This window comes from Lepeophtheirus salmonis, chromosome 8 (genome assembly GCF_016086655.4).
Source record: "Lepeophtheirus salmonis chromosome 8, UVic_Lsal_1.4, whole genome shotgun sequence".
Taxonomy (NCBI): domain Eukaryota; kingdom Metazoa; phylum Arthropoda; class Copepoda; order Siphonostomatoida; family Caligidae; genus Lepeophtheirus; species Lepeophtheirus salmonis.
The window spans coordinates 13,367,293-13,380,059 of NC_052138.2; the positions used below are offsets into that span (position 1 = coordinate 13,367,293).

A 12,767-nucleotide genomic window follows, 5' to 3' on the forward strand; every position below is an offset into this window, starting at 1 on the left:
GGATACAGGATGTCTGGGATATTATACAAGTTAAAAACAAATTAACAAAACCCAAACAATAGTCAAAATAATGAACCCGAATTTTGTTTTCTTTCTTTTTTGACATACTAAAGGTTATTAGTAAGATAGTTATGAATTGAAATAGAGAATTGAATTTAAAAAAATCGTATAACCAATGTCTTAAGGAATGAAAAGTACAATACTTATTAATTATTATTTCGCAAATATAAAATAAATATAATTATTTAAATTCCTTAATATATTCATTAAACAATTTGGTTTAATTCAATTTTCTTTTTCATTTTAAAACTATTTTACTTTTATGCCCATTTGCATCAGCTCGACTAAGATTAAATTAGAAATTTATGAAACCACTTCATTTAAGCTGTCATCAATTTAAATTCACCTTAATTTTTAAAGAGTGATTAAACTTGTCTTTAATTAGGTTAAATCTATTAATTTAAAAAAATTACAAATAAGGTTATGAGGACGAAACAAAAAATTTCCGAAATGATGGCTCCGGCCATATCTAGATTCTTTTAAGTTACTCAGTATTATACAAATTATTTGATTTCAAACTGTTTTCTTTCAGTTCATGAATGAAAATATTGACATTAAAATTTATGAAAAAATTTCATAGAAAACTTATAACAAGCAAAATCACCAAAAATCTGATTTATTGAAATATCACAAAGTATTTTTGAAACAAAAGTTGCCATTATTTGAATTAACAATTAATCATCATGATTAAAAAATGAATCAAATCTTTGTAGTATACAACAATAGTAACAATGAGTTAAGTTATATTTGAGTAAAATCCATCATTATTATTAATAATAAGTTCATTAAATTATTTTCATGGTTATACATCATTCATAAATCTAGACACATATATGAGCAAAAATATGAAATAAATATATTACATTTTTTAAAAACATATTTTATCATATTATCTATTATTATATTCCTTCATTTTTAATTATTATTAGATCATAAATATTACATCTGATTAAAAAGTTAAAGAGGACTAAGTAAATATAGTTAAAACTGATATGAATAGTTCAACTTAGAACCATCATTAATTAATATTTAATAAGGTAGACGTTAGAATTTAAAAAAAAAAGTACATATGCAAATATTTAATCAAGTAAGAATAAACAATGTAATGTACTTCCTCTAAGTTCAACAATTGTGTTACATATTTAAATAAGATATAAAAGTTGTATGGCCCTAATACATAGATGAAAAGGATAAAGATTCGGGTAGTCAAATTATCAATCTTTTTTGATAATTCCCGGGAGCTCATTATTCCAATGACACTTAAATGGTTCTCAGGACTTCTCGGAAATATTTCCCATTTTCAGCCAATCTCACCTTTTCTTTGCTGTTATTGATCTGTGGTCTTCTTGGCCTCGACCATTATGTACTTGCTACACCTATCTTTCTTTGGCTGATGAAAAGCCAGATTAGTTGTCGTACTATTTATTTTAGTTAAGACAAACTCTGAAATACCATCCGCAATAAAGTTTGGAGATTGACAATGAGCTATCATCATAATCCCTCATAAATACGCCCTGACATAAGGGGATTCCAATCTTGGAATAGAATTTATTTGGGCATATTTTTTGTATTTCACATCAACAGGAGTCTTATTTTATGGTAACTGTGTCTTACGTCTTATTATTTTTATATTACATTATAGTTAGCACATTTTTGCTTCTCAAATATAGAAAAATATTGACTTATGTCAACGTATTGTTAAAAATAACAATTGCTCAACCCGTTTTTCCATCTCTACTCATAAAAATATTCTTTTTCTCTACGTTTTCCTATCCCCCAAGTATTAGAAGTATTGTTGGCCGTATATATTACATGTATTTCATCTTCATTATGATTTGAAGGACAGTCCAATCAAAAATAACCCCCTCCCCCCCCCCCAATATGTTTATAGGATAAAGTAAAAATATACAAAATAGACCTTATTTATTCTACGTACAAACATATCAATGTATATTAGGGTGGTTTGTTTTCCAATTTTTTCGATTTTCGCTTATAACTTGTGTACAAAAGAGTAATATGGTATGACAATTACCTATACAAAATTACATTGTCCTACAAGGCCATCTTTAGGTCGGAGATGTGTTTACATATATTGTGAAAAAAACAAAAAAAACAATTTACTTTGTAGATATAAATACAAAGAATTTTATTTATTTTGCATAAAGCAACTTTGATAGACATTTTTTTAACCTATAAAAAGTGTATAAAAAGTTTTTTTTTAATTCTTGTATGGAACAAAAAAAAAGTAAGGATAATATGATGATTGGCGTATAGCGGGCTACATTTTTATTTATATTTTCATAAATAAAGATCAATATTTTCTTTGGTTATTCTCTCTTTTTGCTCCAAGAGTAAGCTTTAGAAAAAAAAAACTGAATAATAATTTTTATAGGTTATACTAATTTTCATCATAATACATTGACGCAAAACAATGATTTTTGCATTTTCTTAATCCTTATTGATTAAATAATGAAATTTTGCCTCCTTTCTAACTTTCTAAATATGACATTGTAAGGGAGGGAAATTTTGCTTAGTCTATTTTTTTACCATACAAAAACTTTTTCAAACGTTCCGTAATGGAAGTTCAAACCCCCCTAATGTATATGTACAATATGTTAGTTCTATAATTGTATGTGTATAGATGTCCTTCTATATGATGTTGATGATGATATAGGCATGCATATAATATGAAGAAACAAATTTGAATATTTTTGCCATTACAGGGTATTAGAGTAATGTTTATGGGTTTGTCTCTAAACATTACTTTTATTGTCCTTAATTCGTATTCCTTCTATTGTCTCTTTACTTACCATCATTATTACTACTGACACACAGTAAAGGGAAAAGGAGGAATGTTGTCTATGTATGTATTGTACATATGTATCTACTATCTATATACCTATATATGTACTTAGTATGGGAATATTCGTGTAATGTATGTTTCTTGCAAATATGAAAGTGGAAAAAAACCACTGTACACTTAGGCAATTAAATACTTGAAAGCATTATTGCAAACATAACAGTTTTGACATGCGTATCAATATTCTCCATATTATATGGACATAGGCAAGTTATTTGTATTGAGTTCATCTTTGAGTGTTCATCACTTTTGTATTTAAATAAGCAAATAATCTAGAGTTGGTCAGGGGTTATACCATAGTTTGGTTAAGTACGGTCTTACCCTCGATGCGGTAGGCACCGGGCCAATCTTAATTATTTACACATCTCTATTATGTAAATTTTGAGAGGCTAAGAGTAATTTTTGTATTACGTCACGTCGTTATCTTAATTGCATCATGCAACCTTTCCGTCAAAAAGAAACTGGAAAAGGCCCAAAATCATTTGGTAGTTAGCCAATTCAGATAATCATACCAACTTTTTATAGTCGTATACTATCATTATCATATTATTTCTTCACCATTTTAAAATAAATTGCATATTATTAAAATTTTCATCGTATTTTATTCGATGGTGTATTATAATATTGCTTTCTTATATTTAATTACAAGAGTGGTTATGATTAGTCATTTTAGTAGTTCTATGAAGGAACAGTCAAAATTTCTTCACAGAAATAATAAAATGGCCAATATATATATTATAGTCATGACAAGGGATAAGCAAAAATTTCTATTCCTGTTCTTTTGGAAACGGAGCTTAAGTATAGAATAACTTATTACTTCGTGTATTTATGAAAATAAATTATGAAATAGTAATGATGGACCATGGGAGAAGAAGGAATCGACAGCTGACAACAAAATATATAGGGTATATTTGTGTTAGCGAGATAACCCAGTGATTTATTCATCGTTATTTTTATATTTTACCATTATGTAAATAAATATACATAAATAAACATTATAGTAGCTTACAGTTATTGCTTCAAATAAGAACTTTCAAAAATTTATATCAAATAGGCCAGTTGAAAAATAAAAACACAAAATAGCCTATTTTATGCAAGTAGTGTATTCCAGTGGGAGAAGTTAAGTGTCATTGATTTAAAAATTTTAAACACATAATACACATATATAATTTTTATCCAATTGTGGATCCATAATCCAAAAAGGCAAGCAGTGTACTGCTAAAAAAATTTCAAAGAATTTCATTTTTACAATTTTCCTAAGAGCAATGTTATAGAGCACATAATTATCTGTTGATTGCTAAGAAAAAATTTGTCTTAGTTGCCACCATCAGCACACACCACATAAAGAAGATTGAAATAGAAGCGCTCCTCCTTACGGAATGGTCTCAGAAGGCCATCGGGGAGAAGACTGGGGCCTCGAAGAAGACGATTTCCAATCTATTTAATGCATGTAGATATTGTAAATTTTCTTCCAGAACTGCTAGGCCAATCATCAAGAATGTAGATAAAATGATGGAAATCGTCGAGTTGGACCAACATGTGAGCGCGTATTCCATTACCCAGGAGCTGAAGATTAGCCAGAATACCGTTTTGCAAAATTTGCATAAGATTTGCTTAAGAAGAAGCTCGATGTATAGATGTATGCAACACGAATTGACGCAAAAAAACCTTTTGGATCGAATTGATGTTTGTGACTCATTGCTGAAATGTAACAAATTCTATTTTTGAAGTGTATGGTGACTGGCTATAAAAAAATGGGTGACATACGAAAAACAAAGGCGAAAAAGATTATGGCTTAAGCACAGTAAAGTGGCTTAAACGATCGCCAAGCCCAAATTAATGCCCAATAAGATTATGTTTTGTGTTTGGTAGGATTGGAAAGGAATGATTCTCGATGACCTGCTCTCATCGGGCAAAACACTCAATTCTGACTTATATTGTCAACAACTGACCATATTGAAGCAAGTTATCTACCAGAAGCGGCCAGGATTGGCCAATAATTAGGTGTCGTATTCCATCAATACAACGTAAGGCCACAAACGTCTGAGAGCTTAAAAGGTAGGTTATATTGCACCCACGGTATAGTCCTGACCTTGCACCATACGATTATACGTATATACGTTTTTACCCACAGGAACGACGATTTCTTCAATTGCAGAATATGGAAATTGCCTTCGAAATGGACTATAATTATCAAACAAAACGGCCCATATTTGTTCAAAATTGGATAATCCTAACTACACTAATTTTATTGTCAAAATAAAGCAAAAAACGCTCGGAACTTTTTACTTATTATACATAACGGGAAAAAAGGGAACACATTTTTAAAAAATCCAAAATCTCTAGTGAGTAGCTTGAGATCAGCATCTGATTCTTAACTGTTGAAAATGTTAGAATTTTGAAAAGATAATTAGAAGTAAAATAATATGTATTTTTGTTAAATTGAATTTTGTTTCCATTTAAATATATATATATTATAAAAAATATCATTTCTTTTGCTAGGTATCGGTAATCGTTACTGTCTCAAGAAGGCCTTGACATGTTTAATTAAGGACCAAAAATTGCATATTGTTTTCCAGTTGGTACAACAAAAAATATTTTCAATTATTTTTCAACATGGATAATAAAGTGTAGGATTGCAAATTCTAAGCATTTTTTAGTGACGAATTTTATTTAGTAGTGAAAATCTAAACAGTGTATTTTATTTGCTAAAGCTGTTTTTACTAATATTTTATTCTTGAAGAGAGAACATTTGAGTATAAAGTGTAACTACGAGTGTGTTAGCTCATGCATGATGGAGAGTAACATTGATTATTTGTTTGGGAGTTATAAGTGTTTGTCCCTCTAGGACTCAAAGTAGAATTTTTAGATCGAAAAGGATGTAATTCCAGCCTATGTCCTTCCTTGATACGGAGTGGAATTTGTCTATATCTTTTGCTCCAAGCCTATCTAGTGAAATGTCCTGAACTAAACTGCTCTCTTCTCAAACATTCCGCAAACTATAAGGGTTATCAGTTTAATTTTCGGGCGTTTTTTTTATGTACCTATTTTTTTAGAATTTACAACAATGTTGTTAAGTTATCAACTTAAAAAGTTTCTACTAATAGACGATTATATTGATACTAATACTAATATATTTTATACAAAGGTACATTCCAACATTTTATACATACAAGTTTAATCTTTCTATCTGATGACCTCACAGATGTCAATTTAGAAATTAAAAAAGAAAAAACTGTTGTGCTCTTCTTTTTTGTTCATTATTTCATATAGTCTTAGTGTTAGCTTCTACCTCAGAAATAAGTATTCTCATCCATCTTTTGGTATAAACTGTTTAAAAATGCATAATAGTATAAATATATGTGTTTAAATATAATTACAATATTTTCCTTGCACCAATGCTATTGATATGTAAAAGGTTTTTCTCCTTTATATTTGTAGTTAAGCCAGCTTAGCTGTCATAATATTTCATTAAATTAGCTGCAATATGCTATGGGATGAGCAAAATAGATAAAAACTTCACTCTTTATCTAGTTATGATAAAGGGCAAGAATTACTCCCGTCTCGATCCTCAATTCTACTCAGAGTCCAACAGGACTTACACTTATACAATTCAGCGTTATTTTTTCCATTCATGAGAAAATAACTTAATGGTAAACCCTGGCAAACCCACAGTGAATCGAAAAGAAAATCAAAGATAATTATATTCAATTCCTGATCTTTTTGATCATATTAGAACTAATTTGAAATAATTATTTTAATAACTTCAATAGGTGGACGTCCATCTGCGTATGAACGGTATTCTTTTATAAACAGAATATTAAGGTTACGCTATGGAGTTGAATTCTTACCATTTATTAATTCTTTTGATATAATTTTTATTTATAATTAAAGCAAATAATAATTCTACCGTGGAGAATTGATAAGTATGTAATCTATAATATGTACTTTACATCTGAAACATAACGAAGCAATTCATATATCTCTTAGCACGCATAAAGCAAGATTACAAGCCATACTAATGACCAAAGTTGGATTTTCTATATATTTGCCTGTACAGTACGCACATCTTTTACTTTTTTTATCAAACTCTGGTAAATGTTTACGATGATTATAACATGTACAATTTTTTTCCGTTGACGATCGGGTTGCTCTTTAACACCCTTCATAATATTTAATCATACTCTTGATAATAATAACTTTGTAGTCAAGAATCGATAATTTATTGGGATATTTAATGTTATACACGATATTGCTATTTCTACATGCTATATCAAGAAAATCAAAGACGATTCCTAGATAAAATTGTGTTGATGATTTGCAATCTAGGTGTTTTTAGAAGTAGTTATTTGATTCATGAGATTGACTCCCCCCTTCCTTTGTTGTAGAGCTTTACAAATGTATGAAGAAGAAAAAATTGAACCTTTTGTTCAGATAGACTATCATGAGTGGTCTTATTTTAAATGCTTTGTCACTCCTACTATCTTTGAGGTTATCATCAAACTGAAAATTTCGAATTATCATATACCGGGCCGTGCAGAATTATTTACCGATTTTTGTTCAGAACATATCGCGGACAATAATGACATTTCGAATGACTTGAGAAACAATTTATTCATACATTTTTAGAATAATAAAATAGTTTGTGATCAAATTTAATCAATGTAGCACCATTTGACTCAATGACACTGGTCAGGCGACGTCTGAAGCTGCCACAGACTTGCTGGATGCAATCGGCGTCCATGGAGGCCCAGGCCTTGTTGACAGCAGCCTTTAAGGCATTTATGTTCTTGGATTGTTTTTTGCAGGCCTTGGTCTCCACGTGCGCCTAGATAGAGAAGTCTAGTGGGTTCAAATCTAGGCTCTGAGGGGGCCAGTAGTCCTTGGGCCAAAAGTTCATGTTGTCCTTGATCCTGAGCTTTCTTGGAAGCGTGGGCGGGTCCTCCATCTTGTTGAAACCCCCAAGGAGAGTTGTCAACTATGGATTTGATCCACGGAAGGACCTTGGACCCCATAATCTTCACATAATCCTCCGCTGTTAATCTGTAGCCAGTGGGGAGCCATATCGGCTTCATGGCCTTCCCATTGGAGGCCACAAGACCCAACATCATCACCGAAGCAGGGTGCTTTGTTGTTGCCACATAGTGGTGCTTATCTTGCACATCTCCAAAGCTCACAACACGGTCATTTTGCCTGTTGAAAACAGGATCGACCGTAAAAGTTTTCTCATCTGAAAAAATGATGATGCGTCCAGATGAGCTCTTGATATCATTCAAGATTTTCTTGGCACGCTCAAGTCTGACTTCTCCCTGACGTTCAGTTAGCAGAGGGCGTTCAGTACGCCTCAGGGACTTTCCTCCAGCCCTTTTCAATGCCCTTGAAATAGTTGATCTCGACGTTCCCATCTTTCTGGCCATGTCGGCAATGGACCTGTTGGGAGTCCTCTTGAACACTGCCTTTACTTACCTTGTTGAGACAGTGGGCTTCCTGCCAGCCCAGGGGAATGCTTGAGATCACCCCCAGCCTCCAAGGGCTTGGAAACGTTGTAAATTGTCTTCAACGAGGCCCCAACCTGTTCCTTAATGTTGTTATGAGGCACTCCCGCTCGGAAGAGGGCTGCAATTTCAATCCTCTTAGTTTCCTGATTAGACATGGTCTCACGTGTGGAAGTTGTTACGCTCTCACAGGTATAATTTTTGTTTATTTTAACAGTAAAAATACGAGACAATCAGATTGGTTGCCACAAAACCTCTTAAAAAGTATTTTTACATCATCGGTAAATAATTTTGCACGGCCCGGTATAACAACGTGAATGTTGGTTTCAGGAGTCAATGATGCATCATCATCTTGTGAATTCGTTTCTGTGATAATCCCTTCATCATCTATAAATTAAGTATCGTAGTCATTTGTTAATTTTATACATTTCTAAATCTATTTACACCAAGGAAAGACGAGGATTCTTCTTTTAGAGGGAAATTTCGACACATCCACGTATCAACAGTTTTTCCTCTTCTAATCACTTCTACTTAGTTGTGCCTTTACATATCCCCTCTTTATTTATATGAATAAAGGGTGGAAACAAAATTTTGAAGATTTATTTATCTAATATAATTAATTATTTGAAAGACATAATTAGTTTTTATGTCAAAGATGTCTACACCAATATTATACGTGTATGAAATATAATTTATTAATATTTCAATTATTAATTAGGAAAACTTTTTTTTACACTTTAATACTTTTCTTCTATTTTTTGATAGTTAAAAGTGAAGAACATCGAAAGAAGGGGGAAAAAACCCAATAATATATCAATTGTAAATAACTTCATTAATCAAAATAGTAAAACTACACAGAGGTATTTATAGTAACAACTGAATTAAAAATAAACATACATATTCGCTTCTAATGAAGAAATAAATGAATTCATTAAATAAGGGTTAAGAGAGGGAGACAAAATAACTTAATAAAGTTCTATTTAGTAAGGATTGTAGGAGTTGCATCTACGTCCCTTAGATGGAACTCCTACAATCCTTCCAAAAACCTTCATTATTCAAATGAATTTCTTATATATCTCACTTATTATTTCAAAAATAGTTAGATAATCATTTTAAAGGATTCTTTGTCTAGACAACATATTTTTTTTTTCTTGGGGAGGATTAAAAGGAAACTTTTGTATTGTTGTAGAAGATGGAACAATTAATTATTCCTCCAAGTATCTTACAAACAACAATTTAGTCTTAAAAAGATTATGGAGCCATGTTGATTAGTGGGCTATGTGCATTGAAGAAGTTATTTTCTTAAACTCAATGTGAGTGATGTTGATTCACGATTGCTCCTGTAGAAATAAATATACATTATGCATATGTTGGCTAGTAAATTATAATATTTTCGGAATGTATGAAAAATCGTACAATAATATAGAAACCCAGATAATTTCAAGAACGTTTGAGGGGGAGGAGCTGAGCTGAAATGACGTTTCATTAGATTAGCTTTGATATGAAGTAAAATAACAAAAGTGCGATTACGTATCAAGCAAAGAGATAGGCAGGAATATATCTGTTTTCCATCCACAATTCTACACGAAGTCCACAAAGGATTTACACTTAAAATTCCTCAGCAATATTCTCCACCATTTATGAACAAGCCCTCCTGTTTACACTTTATATATAGATATTCTCTTCTTAAGAATGAAATAAGTATGATTGCAGATTTAGAAAATAAAAAAACACTGTTTCAGTCGCTAACAACAGAATTATCACGCTCAAAAATGCTTAGGATATACAAACCTATGTAAATAGACTCCATTATTGTTGGGACAGTCTTTATATAGGACTGAAGACTCTGTAGTACCGTCAATTGACGTCAAAAATTTATAATTACTTCTAAATATATATTTCAATTGGAATAAAATGTCATTTCAGTACAAAAAATGACAAAAATTAGCCTCTTTTTTGGAAATAAAAAAACCCTCATTTTCTCACAATAGTAAGGATTCCAGTTTGTTGTAAAATATGTATAGTCTAGTAAAAGTTATTGAAGATTTATTGCTTGGAAAAATATGTTGATAAATATGTATCAACACGAATTTTTGGTTGAAAAAGTAAATATTTTATGTTATAAAGAACATTTCCAGATTTCTTGAGGTAAAAACAATCCGTGAGTACAGAATTTCAATCCAATAGTAAAAATATTTTGACACGAGTAATTTATCAAATAATAGTTTAAGTAAAGAAAATGAAACTTACCTTCATTAAGTGAGGTAATAAGAGTCGGAAGTAAAAGTATAATGAAGATAAAATGAGCAAGGAACATGCTGACAGTCGTTTGTAGTAGACGAACAAGTAAGTTCATGACTTTTGTATTTTAGAGATGACTAAACTAATTCCTGAAAGCAAAAAAAAAATGTAATGATAAATTTGGTTATTTACGAAAGACTTACAATAAAATATTTTTTTCTTTATTCTTTTTTTTAATTTTTATAAGTACTGCTTATAACCAAAATTGTTTTCTTACAAAGTAGAAAATACACTAAATACATATCTTTGGAACTCTTTATTGATCAAATATACTCTCTTTATTGATATTGTAAGTGATAATATTAACACATTTTTCCTCATATTCCAATGTAGTCAAATAATTACTTCAAAAAATTATTTAATAAAGTTTGAGATGAAGAGTCACCACAAAGTATTCATGAAGAATATTCAAAGAATAAAAACTTACACCCTTATATAATTGTTATTATTTACACCTCAAATATTTAATAGACATATTTTGGGATTTATCATCATTTTTTGGGATGGCTTAAGGTATAAGGAGATGTTTTAGTTGAAGTACAGGGTTGGGCAGTAAAAGCGTGGACTCGAAAGGTTCTTGGCCTTCATAATCTCAGAATGTGGCATGAGGTCCTTATGTATGAACATAATCCCAAGTCGCTCTTTACGGACCTCCCGATCGTCCTAGCATCACAGATAACTCGTTGGCGTAGGAATTCAACGTTTTGGTTGGTTCCTACTTGATCTGCTTTTCCAAAACTGACAAAAACTCTGGATCCCTCTTTAAATTGTGCCCTATACTTCCTGTGTTCATGTATAGATCTTCTCCATCATTCTTTATCTTGGGTCATATTGAAAACCAGGCTCCTGGAGCACTTCGCGATAATCATAGTCCTCGCCACCATAACTACAGCATCTAAAAGATCTGAGATGCGCAGTCTTTTGGCTTTTTGGTCACTCAAGATAACAATATCTCGAAATTTTTATTAAAGTTTGTTTATGCATAAAAAATGGCTGAACCAGAATGGTAAAAAATTATTACTTAACCTTCCTATATCAATGAGAAAATTAACATTGATGAAGAGTTGATGTTTTGGTGGCCCAATCCTGTATATAGCCTTCCAGTGATATATAACTTTGATATGGCCTTGCAAATACAACTTAATAAATACATTTTTATTTGGCCAGGAATTTGAACACACTCTCTTTTAGCAAATATTCCTTTTATAAAGCGAACTGTGAACTGGACAAACAATAAACTCAAAAAACAAAACATAATTAACTACATGATCAATAGTTGAACGATTAAAATAATTACGTCATTAACAAATGTATTAATTTTATATCTATTCCTTCCATTTTTCACTCGTAAATAATAATTACAATGCTAAAAATACTTGTATGAATATAAAAAATATATCCTTATTTTAAAATAATCTTAACAGAATGAGTTTGCGTCTCAAAAAGATATAATTTGTTATTTTTAGAGTTAAAACATTTTTCTTTTAATTTTGATAAAAATTTTATGAAATATTTATTATTTTATGCGAATTAGAAGAATCAATTTAGAACCCATTATTTTTTGATGAAATTGCGTCTATTATATAAAATAATAGCTAAAATATTTGATTTTATTGTATCATTCAACATTTTCCCCGAAAAGAAACTGAAAAAAGGTCTGAAATCAGGTTTAAATAGCCAAATCAGTCAGTCATACCAACTACTATTAATCTATTCACTATCATGGTCATATTATTTCTCTACAATTTTTTAAATGAATTATATGTTTCATCATATTAAAATCATGTTTATGAAGTATTATGTATTATAAAATTACCAAGAGATAATTCATTAAATGTGTAGCTATATATTTGTATTTCTGTATGATATCCAAAATTTATTCATAAAAATAATAAAACGGCCAATATATACGACACAGGATCAATAAAAATTGTAGTCATGTCGTTTTGGAAATGGAGCATATGTATAGTATAACTTATTACTTTGTTTATTGTCAAAAAGAATAAATTATGAAATAGCCATAACGTATGAAGTGAAAAGAGTCAATAAAC

The 12,767-nt window shown here is 30.5% G+C and overlaps 1 protein-coding gene across 2 annotated transcripts in view; it reads right to left on the reverse strand.

Annotated features, from left to right (window-relative positions):
• LOC121123252 (transmembrane and immunoglobulin domain-containing protein 1) overlaps positions 1 to 12,767 on the reverse strand; it is a 201,104-nt gene that overhangs the window by 83,956 nt on the left and 104,381 nt on the right. For both annotated transcript variants that reach the window (XM_071890332.1, XM_040718381.2), the window contains one exon: positions 10,666 to 10,805. In XM_071890332.1, the coding sequence (XP_071746433.1) occupies positions 10,666 to 10,771 (106 nt within the window). In that variant the 5' untranslated portion in view covers positions 10,772 to 10,805. The remainder of the gene's footprint in view (positions 1 to 10,665; positions 10,806 to 12,767) is intronic.